The 18825-nt window shown below is 38.2% G+C and overlaps 1 protein-coding gene across 1 annotated transcript; it reads right to left on the bottom strand.

The window, feature by feature from the left end:
* Positions 1–12286: 12286 nt before the first annotated feature.
* LOC136225860 (homeobox-leucine zipper protein ROC8-like) lies at positions 12287–18825 on the bottom strand. Its single transcript, XM_066014026.1, has 10 exons — positions 18503–18825; positions 16827–16944; positions 16568–16759; positions 15746–16180; positions 15567–15668; positions 15258–15461; positions 13840–14020; positions 13466–13734; positions 13101–13190; positions 12287–12817 (listed from the first exon to the last, which is right to left on the bottom strand). Exons 1-10 carry the CDS (start codon positions 18622–18624, stop codon positions 12443–12445), a joined length of 2088 nt encoding a protein of 695 aa, XP_065870098.1. The 5' UTR covers positions 18625–18825; the 3' UTR covers positions 12287–12442.

Genomic DNA, 18825 nt, shown 5'->3' with positions numbered 1-18825 from the left:
TACACGTGCTGGGTATTTCCCCTTTATGATCTTTGGGTTTGCAGAACCCCTTGATCTTGTCAAGTTTTTCCTTTGGTACTTTCTCTTTTGTTGTCCTAAATTCTATTCCTTCGTCTGGTAAATCAAGCAAAGTAGCTAGATAGGCAGGGGTTATGGTGATTTTTTGACCTTTGAATGTAGTCTCCAAGTAGTCAGCATCATCCTCATCAACAAGCATGTTAGAGTAAAATTCTCTGACCAGCCTGGGGTACGTTTTTTCCGGCGAGTGAGAAGAGACCGGTCCATTTGTTCTTCTCGATCCAGTCGCAGAACGGTTTCTCTGAAGTGACGAAACCTGGAGAGAACCATCTACATTGTAATACTTCCAACTTATTGACCTTTTTATGGACCTTGATCATATTCCTTTCGATTTGCCTCGAAGAACCAGCGGGGTCAGCTTGAGTGGGTTTGCCAGAGGTTTGGCCAGGCTGAGTGGTGAGGTTAGGGATTTCGTTCTTGCCAGAAGCCATTGTTACCGAGAAAGGTTTTTAAGATTTAGGGAGAGAGGAGAATTCGATTTCAGAAGATCATAAGCGTAAAGAGTAATGAGTGGGGATCCTTCCACTGCTTATAGAGTTTTGAGTCATTAATGAACTAGCCGTTTTCATCTTGGGACTTTAATCGACAAAGATTCTGCCATTTATGACAGGTTCGGCGCATGGGTATTCATCATTACTTGCGTTTTCCTAGGTATGATTTGTTACACGTGTCATTGTTTATCGGTGCAAGTGGGCATTTACTCAGTTTGCCAGAATATGAATCGTTTATGATACTGAGTATTTAATTCTACGTAGATGGATTTCCTATCTCTTAGTAACTCAACATAAGTTCATCACACAACATGTACATTCACTCAGCATAAGGTGATTACTCAATATGTCTATCTACTCAGCACAGAATATTTACTCAGCATTTGTATCTACTCAGCATAGACTATTAAGCTCAATGTGCAGTAGTTACTAGATTGATATCAGTTAGCATGACAATCACTCAACATTTATTCAAATATTTAGAATTATTGAAGAGGATTAGACATACCGATAGCTTCCCTTAGTATGTTAAATTGTTCACGAGCCAAAGGCTTGGTGAAGATATCTGCAAGCTGTTCATTTGTTGGTACATAAGTCAGCTTGATCTCACCCTTTAGTACGTGATCTCTAATGAAGTGATGCCTTATGCTGACATGCGTCATCCTGCTGTGTTGAATAGGATTCTTGGATAGATCAATGGCACTTTTGTTGTCACATTTGATCTGTATTGTCTCAGTTCTTACTCCATAATCCTCAAGTTGTTGCTTTATCCATAGGACTTGAGCTACACAGCTTCCAGCAACAACGTACTCAGTTTCAGTTGTAGACAGAGCAACTGATGACTGTTTCTTGCTGAACCAAGATACTAGATAGCTTCCAAGGAAATGCCATCCTCCTGAAGTACTCTTACGTTCTAGCTTATCTCGTCCATAGTCAGCATCAGTGTATCCTATGAGTGTGAAGTCATTTGAGGTTGGATACCACAAACTTGCATCAACTGAGCTCTGTAAATATCTAAAAATTCTTTTTACAGCAATTAAGTGAGATTCCCTTGGGTCAGCTTGATATCTTGCACAATAACATACTGAGTACTGTATATCAGGTCTACTAGCAGTGAGATAAAGTAGGGAGCCTATCATACCTCGATAAAGTTTACTATCTATTGACTTACTTTTCTCATCTTTGAATAGGATAGTATCAGTACTCATAGGGGTTGATATGGGCTTACAATCTTCCATATCAAATTTCTTTAACATCTCCTTGGTGTACTTGGACTGACTAATGAAGATGTCGTTCTTACCTTGCTTGATCTGAAGTCCAAGGAAGAAGCTGAGTTCTCCCATCATAGACATTTCGAACTCAGTCTGCATCTGTTTGCTAAACTCTTGACACAAAGATTCGTCAGTAGCACCAAATATTATGTCATCTACATAGATTTGTGCAAGTAGGGTATGTTTACCCTTTTTCTTAATAAACAAGGTTGTGTCAGCTTTTCCTCTGACATAATTCCTGGTCAGCAGGAAGTTGGTCAACCTTTCATACCAAGCTCTTGGAGCTTGCTTCAGGCCATATAAGGCCTTCTTGAGTTTATAAACGTGGTTTGGAAATTTTGGATCTTCAAAGCCCGGAGGTTGATTAACATATACCTCCTCGTTTATAAAGCCATTAAGAAATGCACTTTTAACATCCATTTGATACAATTTAAAGTTCATGAAACTAGCATATGCACACAATATACATATAGCTTCTAACCTAGCAACTGGTGCAAAGGTTTGACCATAATCAATGCCCTCTTGCTGACTATAGCCTTGGGCTACAAGTCGAGCTTTGTTCCTAATTACATTTCCATGCTCATCTAGTTTGTTTCTAAAAACCCACTTAGTTCCTATGGATTTTTGATTCCTAGGTTTAGGTACTAAATCCCATACCTCATTTCTCGTGAATTGGTCAAGCTCCTCTTGCATGGCATTGATCCAATACTCATCATGCTCAGCATCAGCAAAGTTCTTTGGTTCATGGACTGATACGAAAGCGACGTTGCTAAGAAACTTCCTAAGCTGATCTCTAGTCATTACTTTATTGTTTGCATCATCAAGGATGGACTTTTCTGAATGTCCTCTTGGAATTTTTATCTCCTTAGGTAATGTTGAGTTGTTTGGAACAGGTGTTTCTACAATCTCTACAGGGACAGATTGGTCAGCAAAGGTAATTTCAGTTTCGATTTTACCTTTGGTCAGTTCTTGTACTGATGACTCAGCATGTCCATTCTGGTCAGCAGAAGCTGAGTTGGGTTCTTCCTCTGTGTGTTGAGTTGTTCTTCCTGCAGGGTCAGTTTCATCGAAATCTACATTGACTGACTCTTCTACAACCTAGGTCCTATTATTATAAATTCTATATGCTTTACTGTTTGTTGAGTATCCCAAAAAGATCGCTTCGTCAGCTTTGGCATCAAACTTTGCCAGATTATCCTTAGTGTTGAGTATAAAACATTTACACCCAAAGACACGAAAGTATCCAATATTGGGCTTTCGTCCTTTCCAAAGTTCATAAGGGGTTTTCTTTAATATAGGTCTTACTAATGCCTTATTCAATATATAACATGCTGTATTGACAGCTTCTCCCCAAAAATACTTTGGAAGCCTATTTTCACTCAGCATTGTCCTAGCAATTTCTACTATTGTCCTATTCTTCCTTTCAACAACTCCATTCTGTTGAGGAGTTCTAGGGGCAGAGAAATTGTGGTCAATACCATTAGTTTCACAGAATTCATCAAACAATTGGTTTTTGAATTCTCCACCATTATCACTTCTAATGTGAGCTACTCTTAGGTCTTTGTCATTTTCAAGCCTTTTGACTAATGTGGTAAACATCTCAAATGTCTCATCTTTGCTACTCAGCAAGATGACCCAAGTATACCTAGAGAAATCATCTACAATAACTAAGGAAAATTTCTTACCTCCCATGCTGAGTGGCTGGATAGGTCCGAAAAGATCCAAATGTAGTAATTCCAGTGGTCTTTTGGTTGAGACAATCTTTTTGCTATGAAATGACTTTTTGATTTGTTTACCTTGCTGACAAGCATTACAAAGTTGATCTTTTTCATACTTTAATTTGGGTAATCCCTCAACTAATTGCTTTCTAGCTAGTTTGGCAAGGAGGTCCATGTTGACATGCCCAAGTCTCCTATGCCATAGCCAGGAGTTGTCCTCTTTTGACACTAAGCATATACTTTTTGAAAATTGTTTTTCCAAACTCAACATGTAAACATTTTCTACACGAGGGGCTGTTAAAATCAAATCATTTATTTTTCCCTCGAGTATCTGACACTTAGTATCATCAAATATAACCTTCCTTCCACTCTTGCAAAGCTGAGCTACGCTTAGAAGATTATATTTGAGACCTTTAACTAAGGAGACTGACTCAATTTTAGGGTTATCGCTTCGATAGTTCCTGAGCCAACTATCTTGCCCTTCTTGTTGTCTCCAAAGCTTACACTACCTCCTCGTTTAAGCTCTAGTGTGATGAACTGAGTTTCATCACCTGTCATGTGTCTTGAGCATGCGCTGTCTATATACCAAAGTTTTGATTTCTCCACGCATGTCAAGCTGACCTGCATTTTAAACTATTCATTTTTAGGTACCCAATTCTTTTTGGGTCCTTTCTTGTTAGTGTAAACAGGTGCAAAGTCATATTTTAACTTGTGACGACATACTTTTGTAGTATGACCACTTTTACCACAAAAGCCACACATAGTTACCCTTTGAGGGTGATATTGAGTGTGGTCAGCATTGTTGTGCTGAGCATGCCAGCATACCTTGGTAGTATGACCTTTCTTACCACAGAAGTCACATTGGACTGTCTGTTTGTTATGCCAGCACACAGCTTTTGCGTGTCCTTTCTTCCCACAACAGCTACATTGAGTAAACTGTTTATGCTGACCAGTACCTGAGTACTCAGCATGGGGTTTATTCTTAGTTGAACCTTTTATTTGGTTCTGTAAGGTTGTGACATCCTTTCTAAGTTTCTTTGACTCAGTTTGAACCTCCGTGAAAAGCTTATGTAAGATTTGCATGTTCGTATGTAAATCTGAGTTGTCCTGGAGTAGATATCGGAGGTCACTCAGCTTGACCTCCTCAATCTCATCACAGCGCCTGCTGAGTGCCTTAATCATTTTGTTACACTTCTTAGTTAGTGTATATAAGTCACTCAGGGCATTTACCATTTCGTTTCTAAGCAAAAGTAAGGATGTTACCTCATTGTTGTTTTCCTCCTGCTCAGAATCTCCAGAGAGGTCGGCTTGCTCAGATTGAGATTGGTCAGTTCCATTATCTGCCATGAAACATATGTTGGCAGTTTCATTTTGCTCAGCTTCAGATGATGTTGACTCATCACTGTCACTCCACGTGGCCACCATTGCCTTTTTGCTTCCATTCTTATCTTTCTTCAGATTAGGACAGCTTGACTTAATATGCCCAGTTTGATGGCACTCATAACATGTGACGGGCTTGGAGCTGTCCTTTTTGTATCTGGTGTCACTGGACTCAGCTTTATATCTGTCTCCTCTCTTGTATGGCCGCTTACTATTTCTTTCATTTCTTCTGAACAGCTTTTTCATTTTTCTAGTAAACATGGCCATTTCCTCATCATCAGTTGACTCACCTTCTGTGGAGTCAGCTTTCATCACTAGCGATTTCTGTTTCTTGTTTTTTCTTTAGCTTCAAAGTTTTTCATGGAGATTTCATGGGTCAGCAAGGAACCGATCAGCTCATCATATTTGTATGTGGTCAGGTCCTGAGCTTCCTCTACAGCTGTCTTCTTGGCTTGCCAGCTTTTGGGAAGACTTCGTAAGATCTTCTTCACTTGTTCTTCTTCAGTGAAATTCTTACCGAGTCTTTTAAGCTCATTTATTATGTTGGTGAACCTGGCATTCATTGCTGAGATGTCCTCATTGTCAGTCATCTCGAACAGCTCATACAATCGCATGTGTTGGTTCACTTTGGATTCCTTGACTTTGCTGGTGCCTTCATAAGTTACTTCCAGCTTTTTCCAGATCTCATGTGCTGACTCACAACCTGAAATCTTATTGTATTCTGCAGCATCTAGAGCACAGTGAAGCATATTGATAGCCGAAGCATTATTTTGTAATTTTCTGAGGTCATCCTCTGTCCACTCAGTTTCACTCTTGATAACTTTCTCATTATCAACAGTTTTATAAGGTACATGTGGACCTTGAACTATTGCAAGCCATGCACTCATGTTTGTGGCTTGAATAAAGTTCTTCATCCTATTCTTCCAGAATGTATAATTAGATCCGAAGAATAGGGGAGGTCTAGTGATTGATAATCCCTCAGGGAGTATCTGTGTTGTTTGGTTTCCTGGGAGGAAACGAGTGCTATTCTCACCCATTTTTCGGGATCAGCTCAAGATTGTTAGATCTTTGAGTAGTGAGCTTAGGCTCTGATACCACTTGTTGGTCCCTAGTAATTAGTTCCAAGGGGGGGTTAGGAACTAATGTAACTTTTTCGCTTTTAATTATGCTGACTTAATGTTATTTTAAGAGTTTGATAACTCAGCGTGTTGGTCAGCATGGGCGTTTGATTAGTCAGACAGTTTTAGTTCTATGCTGACTAAGACTGCTTGGCTTGAGAGTTGGGAATTGACACTTGAGAGGTCAGCTTCCAACTTAGCACTCAGATTTACTCAGTTTCGGTTTTAACAATTTATAAGCTGAGTAAATACAACAAGCAACACATGCACATATATATATATATATTGAGAGAGAGAGTTTAGAAGTTACTCAGCACGACTTATCCTGGTTCGGCCTCTCTGCCTACGTCTAGTCCCCAGTTCCTCCTGGGATTTTCAATCCAATACTGAGCGTTTTCAAGGTAGAGCACAAACCCTTTACAAGGCAGTGAGTATGCAAGAGTACGTCCTCTATTCGTCTACTCAGCTCCTACTAAGTACTACAACCCAACACTTAGATTTTTCTACCACTGAATACTTACAACCAAGTACTCAGCTCAACACTCCTATTGATCACACACTTGTTCTTTTTCAACTAAAGAACACCTTAGATGATTACAAAACAATCAATCTAGCATTTACACAGAGAATAGAAAAGTTGGTGTAAGATCTTTTTGTATTTGAGTGCTTTAGAATTTTCTCTCTTGTATTTTTCTTTTGATGCTTGAGCAAATGATCCAAGAACTACCATTGTCCTTTTATAGATGAAATTCTGAGGATTGGATCATTTGAGATGATTTAGCCGTTAAGTCCAAAACGGCTCTTTTAGCAGACAGCTTCTGGTCAGCTTCAGTCTGTTCTGCCATTCCCTTCCTCTGTTTTCTTCAGGCGTCAGGTTTTGTCTTCTTGCATCAGACTTGTCTTTTTGTGCCAGTTGTCTTTTACCAATAATCCATTGACCCATGATTCTTGGAATTAGTCTTCTTTGTATTTTCGAGGCTTCAATTATTGGTGCAGAAGATTGGCAGACTTTGTCCTTTAGTAAACGGATCCTTCATGCTGTCCTGACTGTCACTCAGCTTCATTCGTTATCTTCGAATGTTCAACTTCCATGCTGAGTTCCTTCTTAGTCAGCTTCGTTATGTTTGTATAATTCTGAAGGAGTCTTCTAATTTAGTCATCTTCGTTCTGGCAACTTTGAAGGAAGCTTCTGATGCTAAATTCCACTCCACTCAGCTTCTATTCTTTCATGCTGAGTTCCATTCAACTCAGTTTTTGGCTTGTGCTGACTTTTGACCTGTCTAACTTTATATATATATTTTTGCTCTCAATTTTGAACAAACACATTAGTACAATTAAATCAAAGCATTTAAATTTAATTGCCTCTTAATCATGGATGATTTTGTCAAATCAAAATCTTATGGAAAGGTGTTTCAACATGGACCTCTTCTTTGGAATCGAAGAGAGGGTTGTCAGCTTTTACATTTCTATCTGTCGGCTCCACCGATTCTAACCCTGGCATGCTTGAATCAAGATGCTCGTTGGATAGTTCAGAGTCCTGGTCCTCCTCAATGGTTAGAGCCCCAAATCTAGAACCTGAGCTAATGACCGCAGCCGCGCTGGCGTCTTTTATCTCCTTCAGATTTGGTACGTCCTTCTTTCCTGGATCATTTAGAACTTGAACAGGATCCTTAGAAATGTCAGGTGGATGATTCTGAATTACAGACGCACGTGTCCTTCTTCTTCCTGACCTCTTAGCTACCATCCAAGGGCCAAAATTCCTTGCATCCACACGGATCTCCTCTTCTCTGGACCTACTAGCTTCAACACTCTCTTCAGCCACCTTCTTCCTTTTAGAGCAACCTTCATAGGTGTGACCATACATACCACACTCATAACAAATGTTATGGATCCCTTCATACTCAATAAAATAAACTGTATTTTGTAAACATAATTTAGACAATAGGGGCTTAGCCAGGTCAATATCTATACAAACTCTTGCAAACTTACCTCTAACTGCCCCAATGGTAGTTTTATCCACATGGTGAACTTTGCCCACCAGTCCACCTATCTTATTAAGAAAAATCTCATTATAATATTCAATAGGGAGGCCCGAGAATCTCACCCAAGTTAGAATTCTATTCACGGAACAATCATGAGGATTGAAATTAGGGACCCATGGCCTTAGGTCCAGAACATGATTAGAAATAATATATGGGCCCCCATTAATCACAACATTATAGTCCTCAGTCCTGGTAAACTTAATTACATAAAAGTCATTTTCCAGGTCAGTGATACTGACTTTCCCTTTTTTAGCCCACTGCGCCTGGATCATCTGAGCAAAATAATTAAAACTAATTTTTTTTCCTAACACCGTCACTATTAAAGACAACTTCCAATTAGCCCGAAGGGCCCGTTTATTAGCCGAAGACAGTCTAATCACAAGACACAAAGGATCCTCTTGGTCCCCATCCTCCCCATCTGAGTCAGAAAGAAACTCCTCCAAATCTTCCTCAATCCGACCTTCGTTAAATAAAGGCTCCTCCTCAACAATTCCCATAACAGTATCCTTCCACAAAACTTTCCCAAAACCAAGCTCAGAAATTCTGTTATTGGAATTAGAAATTTCCGGCCTGGAAACCTCAGGCTTACCATCCTGACCACCTTCACAAGTGCCGGCAAACACTTTAGAAACAATAGGATTCAAAGGCTCCTTAGCAAAATCTTTCTTTTGAGATTCACCAAAAACCCCCGACCCGATAGCCAGATTGCTGCTGAAAATTATTCTCTTACCACGAACGCCAGCCCCCGCATCCACCAACGAACCAATCGCCCCCCCCCCCCCCCCCTCCGGTCACTGCCTGGGCGAGAGACGTGCCTCCCCTGCCCCCTTCAGCGCCTGCACCAGCGGCCCCCAAAATCCCTTGGTTGGCCAAATCGCCACCCAACCCAAGCACGCCCTCCCCATCCTCAAGCGGATTACTCCCCTGATTACCAACAAACACGACACTCGCCCCCCTCCCTCTTTCCCCGATCTCTCCCCCCTGCCCCAGCGCCGCAGTCCTACCCAACCTTTCCTCCTGACCCCGACGCTCCAGCCCCAACCGCCCCATCCTTTCGCCCGACGCCGCCTTCACCCTCTCCCTTTCCCTAGATCGGTCTCTCTCCTTCATCGGCAGACCCGCGCAGATCAGACAAAGCCGAACGGAAGACACAAAACGCAAGCCAAGCCCTAGGAGAGAAAGTCACAGACTCAGAGAAGACGCTCCTCCTTCTAACTTAAACACAAAATTTTAATTATCATTTATTTCTATTAGATACTCTGTTTTTTTACGGAATTTTTCTTTCTTTTTGTTTTTCAAAATCTGAATAATATAAACTCTTCTGTGAACTCTTTGGATTTCCTTCTCTATTTTTAACGATCCGTTTATCAATCAACAGAGGAAGAGTTAAAGTTGTTGTTGTTTATCATATGGATACCTCCAGTGGTGGAGCCAGAGCTCAAGGTCCGGAGGGGCTCCATTGCATGAAGATTTTTTTTTCTTAATAACGATTAAGGCTTTGATTCATAGTAGTCAAATCAAAATTTTCAAATTTTCGATAATATAAGATTAAATTTGATCATAATTGGAAACATTAAGGTACAAAACAACTGAGATTCAATATAAAGTAGGGATAAGGTGCAAAAATAATCTAATGTTTACACCTAAGAAGAATTTTAATCCTAACGTATAAAATGGTGCAATTTTACCCTTAATGTTGGGAGCCTTCGAACATAGGACCAATTGGATGTAGAGATTCCTTTAGTTATCACTACAACCAACTATGCAAACCTAGCTTCATATCATATAACCACATTCTACATTATAAGTACTAATTTTAACTATTTTGGGGGCTGCTCGGGACTGAACCACTGTTCGTCAAGGGTGTTCCAGAGAGTCGGAGGGTCGGGAGACCCTCCCCTACCCCCCTGGATCCGCCTCTGGATACCTCTCAAAAAGCATGTTTCGTTTTGTGTTCTTGAGACTGAACCAGGAGCTTCGCTTGTGTGCTATTTCTTTAGAGTATATGTTCTTATTATATTTCAGGATCGGCTCTGGGCCTAGGTCAAGAGTGCGTTGGATTAGAATATATTTTTTTTATTTTGGATAAACAAAGGTATTCAGTGAAAATAATAATACGTACCTGTTAGCGATATTTTGCGAGTAACAACTTTCAAGCTTGTCACGTGTGGTTAGGGTGCAGACGTGCCAGAGAAATTGTTTCTCAATTAAAAAGGTTAAGTTTATGAAAATTGCGCGCCAAAACTTGAAATCTAAATGAGGCGATTGGAAAGGGACACATGGATTGAAAAGGTCCCACTTGGGCCTCTAGTGCCTTTATAGAAACTTTGCTATATAAATTACTTTTATTTAAGCTAATGCGGATAAATTACAGGTAAAATAAAGAAATTAAAAGTGCGACATTGATACGAAATCTGGTGAAAAATTGGTATTTTATTGATATGAATAAGTGTTTGAATACATATGTTCAAAGTAAAATAAAAAAAATAAAATTGATTACAATAGAATTAATTCTATACTAAACATATAGATTAGTCAATTGAATTGGAAAACAAATCAATACATAATTGAAATATAATAATAAATAAAATTGAAATTCAACGACAAACTCGGAGCCACAATAGCTATCTCGGCTGGACGTTGAATTTTGGTGTCGGTGTGAAGTCCTCGGAGCACCACAGTCGGCTGGCACGAGCGGAATTGATTTAGAAAATTTCTGACTTGTAGTAGGCAAGAATGGAGCAGATTTAACCTTCAACTTCGGAGGGACTGTGTGAATGCTTACGAACACATAATTGGACGAATCAAAATGCTAAATTTAATTTCAAGAAGTTAGGAACAAACATGGGATTGAAGGCTAAAACGAACTTTAAATGGACGAAAACGGGCTTAGAAAATCACTGGACGAATTGATAAAAGCTGGAAACAGAATATCCAAAACGATGAAGTCGGACTTGAAAAATAACTGGACGAATTTGGAAAAATTAAATTGGAAAGTGATTCTAGCTAATGAATTGAAAATTTGAGACTTAAGAATACTAAATTGAATTGGAATAACTTTAAAAGAGGCTATTAAAATTTGAATTAAAGTTAAAGTAAGCTAAAAGAAGGAATTAAAACTAGAAAAAATGAAGAACAAATAAGACCTAAGAACCTAGGATTAAGAACTAAACATTGGAGCTTTGAAATGGAGTTTTGTGATGAGTGTATTAGTATCAAGAATGGATGGTCTATTTATAGTATTTTGAGAGAGCATTTTGAGTAATTAATCACCCACTAACCCTTATTTTTCTCTCAGATTTTGCCCACTAACTTGTCACCTCACTAACTTCCTCAACCTCCACTAACCACCACTAACTTCCTCCTAACTTCTATACCACATCACCCCACTTCCTTGTGGTTAGAAAGACTTTCAAGGCTAGACTTAAGTGTGGGCTTCGTGGGTTAGCTCGTGGTTTCGTTCGGGTGTGTTTGGAGAAGTCGGAAAGACCGAAACGGGTTCCGGACGAGGACTGACCTCCAGCTCGCCGAGTTGGATATTAGTTTATTCATTTTTTTGTTATTATTATTTTTCATTCTTCTTATTTTTTTTTAGAAAAATGAAAACTATACCTTAAAATTAAATATATAAAAATAAAATTTATTTTATTTTAGATCAACAGTACCATACAATTATTAATGCAATACTTTTTCTGTCGTTATCATTTATTAAAATGTATTTTAATTTTTTTTACATACATTTTTTATTAAAGGGTCTTTATCTGTTATTTTGCCGTCTAGAGTCTGTAAATTGTTAAGACCAACCTGTTATGTTCCTATATACTGTCAATTATAATAATAATATTTGCAGCACAGTATTGTAATTGATGATGATGTGGTTTTGGACACATTCAGGTTTCATTGTTCTTTATATTTTTAAATGACATTTAGTTAACTGCTGTCACATTCAATTTATGAGCTGGCAGGCAAATGGATAGAAATTTTAACTCTATAAATAAAATCTTTTAAGGAAGTTAAAGTTGTACGAAGTTGTCAATTTTGGACTCTTAATGTGTCATTTAGAGGTTATTATCCTTTTTGCTACCAACGTTAGTGGTATTTTTGGTCTCTTACCTTGTTTAAGAATATGGTGGTAATTGACCATATTTATGCCTAAATAAAAATTAAAAGCTTCATAACAGGTAACAGTAAAAAGAAATTTTAGCAAATGAGAAATGATTTAACAAAACTAATTAATACAAAAGCAGATTAATATTAAGAAAAGAAAATTGAGGGTACAGAAAAAAGGAAATACATCTATGATTGAAATGAAATCAGAATGGTAATGATATAGAAGAAAAAGGTTCAATCCAAATCAGAGCAATTCAAAGCAAATTTAATTTTCTGAACAGTAGAACTGATCAGAGTATTAACAGTTGCAATGGATTCCATATTGAACTCACCGGAGGAAGAAGAAGAACAAGAAGTTGAGGTGGATATCAATATTTGTAATGCAACTGTAAGCAGTGAACCGCCCGATCTTGCATTTCTATTTCCGTTGTGCGGACGGCCGTCTCCGGATATAACAAAACCGGACGGAAGGATCGGTATGACGGATGGATCATCTCCTGATATTGCTGCTTTCATTGTTCGCATGTCTAATGCAGCATATACTACTAAGGACCCTAAACCATCTGTGCAGCTTTCTTGAAGCATCAGCATGTTTTTATCTGCCAGTGGCTGCATTGCATTGCATCATCAACAAACACTTTTAACCGCCTTTTAAAAGATCGTTAGCTGTTTCTCAATTTTAACTAAACACTTTTCTAACAGTTGTTTAGGGGCGAGTTGCTCCTAAACACTGAACATGCAACCATTTTAACCTCATACTGATTCTACTTTCCGAGTGATTGAATTCAGATTCGAGCCGGGAAGAATCCTTAAATCACTCTGATCAACAGCTTCACTAGTCTACTAAGCTATTGATTGAATAAAAGAGGAGAAAAAAAAAATATGTAGTTACCTGAATAACTGTAATGCTGTTCGCTGGATTAGCACCAATTGGGATGTCTGTAAGCTTATGGATAGGGTTTCCATTGGAGAGAATGTCCCACTGTTAATACATGGAAAGGAAAGATCATTGAATTGTTTTAATTCTTTATGTTCTCAGACAGACAAAGATCGGTGGTTTTCACCCGGTCAGTGACTGACTAGGTGAATATGGTTAGTCACTGATAGATCCAGGATGTGTGAATCTCAGCCTTACGATGATTTTAATTTTCACCATATGATTTTAATAAGCTTAAATCTAACGGTGATTGACCAATTTCACTTGGTCACCAGGTGAAAATATGTTAATGCCGAAATTGATTATAGGATGCAGAATACCTGCATTCGTGTTCTCTCGTCCTTGAAGAAACTGAAAACAGTCCAAGGTGGGAGTGGAAGCCATAGAGAAGTAGCAGCACTGACAATCATGCCACCAGGCTGGCCTGATTCGCAGCTTTTGCGGACAGATACTCGAACACCGCTGTTGTTTCCTTCAGACGCTAGAGGAAAATCCAACTTCCTTGACATACTCAAGGTTGCACAAAAATTCCTCACCATCCTGTGAGATAGTTCCATTACGTTTCTCTTACCTTGAGCTGAACACATCGCTGAACCATAGCGACAATGTATTAAAGCGAAATCATCGACCAATTAAAAAACCGAAGGGAAAAGAAATGACAGAGAATTAAGTAGATAGATAAAGCTTGATAAACCTTCAATATCTCCGGTTGGTGAAGTTTCCCCAAATGAGAAAACTATTCTCTCACACATCCTCTCAAGGATAACGATCCATCTTTCAGCTCCATATGCAGCAGCATTACCACATATTAGATCTCTGTAGAGTTTGTGAGTTTGAATCTTGTCATCTACTTCCACATGTTCTACCCAAGTTACCTGTCATATATTTTAATGGGTTATTACAATCAAAACTAAGTGTTAATCAGTAGTTTGGAACATACAGTGGATGCTTTTCAATTTCTCTTTGACTAATCAATTTGTGTTATGTATCGGAAATATCGATCATTTCATTAAAGTTAGAGTGTTCGCAAGGCGAATCCCTAGGGTCACTAAACATGTTGAACTAAGGCATTCATGTTAGACATTTCTTAATGATCTCAAATCAATTCACTTGTCACTTGTCACATATCACACATCACAATAACAATATCAGACAGTTCCGCGAGTCAGCCATATGTATTTAACTTCCATTTCACGAACGCGTGTAATGTGCCTCCCGAATTTATCATTCTAACTATTACTACATTCCAAAGTAATTGACCATGTCTGATAAGGAAATGGAGTTATTTACCTTGGAATATCCATTTGGCATTCATGTTAGACATTTCTTTTTTTGAGAAAACGTTAGACATTTCTTAATTAGCTCAATTCATTTCCTGTCACTTATCACATATCACACGTGACACATCATAATAACAATATGAGGCGGTTGCGCGATTCAGCCATATGTATTTAACTTCCATTTCGCGAACGCATGTAATGTGCCTCCCGAATTTGTCATTCTAACTATTACTACATTCCAAAGTAATTGACCATGTCCGATAAGGAAATGGAGTTATTTACCTTGGAATATCCATTTGGCATTCATGTTAGACATTTCTTTTTTTGAGGAAGGTTAGACATTTCTTAATTAGCTCAATTCATTTCCTGTCACTTATCATATATCACAACATATCACACGTGACACATCACAATAACAGTATGAGGCAGTTGCACGATTCAGCCACATGTACTTAACTCATTTTGCGAAAGCGTGTGATGTGCCTCCCCAATTTATCATTCTAACTATTACTATATTCCAAAGTAATTGACCATGTCCGATAAGGATATGGAGTTATTTACCTTGGAATATCCATTTGGCATTCATGGTAGACATTTCTTTTTTTGAGAAAACGTTAGACATTTCTTAATTAGCTAAATTAATTTCGTGTCACTTGTCACATATCACACGTGACACATCACAATAACAATATCAGACAGTTTCGTGATTCAGCCATATGTACTTAATTTCCATTTGCGAACACGTATAATGTGCCTCCCGAATTTGTCATTCTAACTATCACTACATTCCAAAGTAATTGACCATGTCCGACAAGGAAATGGAGTTATTTACCTTGGAGTATCCATTTGGCATTTCCTGGATCATGCACCCAGATGGAAGCTTCCAAGCACGGAAAGGAGAGTTTGCTTCGTTAAAGCAGTCGTAGGATACATCCACAATCACCCATGTGCCAGGCACAGGTTGCTGACAAAGGCGAAGGAAGTAGAACTCTCGGGGTGGAACCAACGGTGAAAGTATGTGCAGCTGTTCAAACATCTGCATTTCGATTATATTAGCTTAACTAAAAGAAGAAGAAAATTGATGCTACATTAGATTTCAGAAAATGGAAACAAGGACTTAACGAAACCACAATATCTATACCAGCTGCAAGGCTCCATGTCGGTTTCCTTGCAATCCAGTTTGAAGTACTTCAATTATGGATGCTTTGTTAACGATCGTTGGAAAAAACTCCACCCATTTGCTCTACATAATCAAAATAAATTTCTTCAATTCAGTCCTTGTATATACAATGTAATGAGAATTGGGCTAATCTCACTTACCACATCTAGGAACGTTTCGACCAAGCTCAGTGCATTTATGGGCACAGTTCCTGCACTCCTTGATGATTCAATACGTGCATTTAATGTATTGAAATGATTTGTCCGAGGGAATAATTTTTCGTAACTATCCCGATGAATGATAAATCTTCCATCGGGATTAGTTGTAGTCCATAAAGGTGCGTCGATCCGCAAGAGCCTTGACAACTCATCAAAGGCACCGGCAGCAGTCTTACACATGAGAGCCTTCTCCAGTTCTGGAATTCCTTCAAGCTGGAAAGGCAATGAAACACGATCCGACGTTCCAGCATTTAGGTCCAGATCAAGAGCAGGGCTTCCTAACCTTTGTTTTGGAGCCATAATTTCCATTGAATCACCATGGACAGGAGGAATCGATTTTCCTAAGCATTTAGCAAGAAGTGCAGACACCCTTTCACGCTGCAAAACAGTTGAACAAGTTGAATACAATTAGGGTCCATTTGTTATGCCGTAATGCAATGTAATGTATTCAAAGTTGTAAAGTAATGGAATGGAATAGTAATTTCATTACCATGTTCGGATGTCAAATAAAAAGAAAACTATGAAATGTAATTACCATTATTAATATTTATGTTTGCTTAACTAAATGTAAGCATAAAATTTTGTTTACACAGTTAAAATCAACGAAAAACGTGAAAAATGAGATTATATTTGTAAACCTATGGTTTTCTATTCCATTGCAAAGAAATTGTAACATGCAACCAAACATAGTAACCGGCATTCCATTACAAAGACCATTGCAACTTACCAAACGAAAAACATCAAACAGATGGTGTGCTAACTAACCTCTTCTCTGAGCTTAGCATTTTCCATCTGAAGTTTGAGCAAGTTTCGGCGACGTTCTTCTTCACCAAATGGAGGACCTCCACAAGCTGGGCATATCACATTCTTCAATGCCTCCTTCATAGCCATGTTTTCACAATGCATTCTTTCGCTTTCTGATCGAAGAAACGAATTGTCTACTCTCTCATTTTGAGCCTGCAGACAAAATGAGAGGTGAATGAAAACTCAATCAATTTGGTAAAGAAGCAAGAAAATAAGATACCTTTGTTTGACTTCTTTTATTCTGAAACCAGAACTTGATCTGTTTAAGCTCAAGGCCGAGTTCATTGCTTAGCTGTCGCCTCTGGCTTTCATCTGGATTTGGACAATTCTTGAAATACCTGTCATCCCATTGGAATTTTAATCATCAAGTATTCGAGAGGATTCAAAAGTATTAAAAAATCTTAAAGTCTACAAGCACTAATTAACATCAACGCATCTCCAACCAGTCAACTATCCCCATCTCCATTTTCTATTTTCCAAACATCAAATATTATTTTTTTCTCCAATCCACGCACCATTTATTATACTAAAAAAACATTCTCTATTTTTACTTCATTCTGAATGTGAACCAAAATCAATCAAATTTGATTGATAAGTGTTCTCCACTAGAGACAGATCTAGAGGGGCTCAGAGGAGCTTGAACTCCCACTGATCGTCAGAAAACGCTCAATAATATTAATTTAGCACTCATAAATTATAAAGACGGTGAATCCTGGATCCGTCACTGTCCTCCACAATATTTAAGGTCTGCTTGGATGGAGATCAGAGAAAATTAAATAATTAAACATTTTCTATTTTCCAAACATCAAATCTTATTTTTTCTTCAATCCACCACACTTATCTGTTTCTAAACCAAAATCAAGAGACAGATCTAGAGGGGCTTAGAAGAGCTTGAGCACCCACTCATCGCAAGAAAATACTGATAATACCAATTTAGCACTCATAAATTATGAAAGAGACAAATCCTGAATCCGTCACTGTTCTCCACAACATTTAAGGTCTGATTGGATGGAGGTCAGAGAAAATTAAATAATTGAACATTTTCTATTTTCCAAACGTCAAATCTTATTTTTTCTTCAATCCACCACACCATTTATTATACTAAAAAAATTATCTGTTTGTAAACCAAAATCAAGAGACAGATCTAGAGGGGCTTAGAGGAGCTTGAGCACCCACTCATCGCCAAAAAATACTGATAATATCAATTTAGCACTCATAAATTATGAAAGAGATGAATCCTGAATCCGTCACTGTTCTCCACAACATTTAAAGTCTGCTTGGATGGAGGTCAGAGAAAATTAAATAATTGAATATTTTCTATTTTCCAAACATCAAATCTTATTTTTTCTTCAATCCACCGTACCATTTTTTATACTAAAAAAATATTATCTGTTTGTAAACCAAAATCAAGAGACAGATCTAGAGAGGCTTAGAGGAGCTTGAGCACTCACTAATCGCCAGAAAATGCTGAATAATATCAATTTAGCCCTTATTATCACGAAAGACAGCGAATCTTGGATCCGTTTTTTCTCCGTAAAAACAAGGTCTGTTTGGATGGAGGTGAAGGAAAACACAACCTTCAAATCCCACCAATCCCACCAATTTGATCGGACTTAAAATAAAAGATTTTTTTTTTTTTTTGTATCTTTAACCTCTATTTAGACTTTAAAATCTCTCCCCTCCATTTAACCTTTCTCTCCCAAGCAAGCAGACCCTTAATCTCCCTTAACCTCAAAACAAACAGACCATTAGACATGGAAATTTGATAATGACTGGAGGAGCCAACCACCACCAAAATAGCATTTAGGCTGATTTGGTGATGGTTGGAGATGCTAATGAACAAACAGAAGATTAATCAAAATCAAAAGATGAGAACTATGAAATTAGAAGTTATACGCTTCAAGCTGCTGAATTTGGCGAGTGGTATGGCGACGCCAAGCTCTCTTCCCATTTCTAGAGTCAGAACCTTCTCGTTCATCACCAGAAACACCTCCATTGTTACCCATATTCATCTCCATTTCTTCCGCGTACTATTTTCTTTTCTTCTGATGATGATGATGATATGTAATGCGAGTGATGAGAAGGGGGAATTTCTTAACATATATAGACATACAGCTCAATTCAAATTAAGGACAGTAAATGAACAGCCAAATCTGAGCCAAATCGATTGATATCTGAATCCGTGTTTTTCCTGTTTTTAGGTTTAAACCTGGATTTTT

This window comes from Euphorbia lathyris, chromosome 1 (assembly GCF_963576675.1).
Source record: "Euphorbia lathyris chromosome 1, ddEupLath1.1, whole genome shotgun sequence".
Classification (NCBI taxonomy): domain Eukaryota; kingdom Viridiplantae; phylum Streptophyta; class Magnoliopsida; order Malpighiales; family Euphorbiaceae; genus Euphorbia; species Euphorbia lathyris.
Note: the sequence above shows the minus strand (reverse complement) of the source record. Positions and strands in the feature narration are given on the sequence as shown.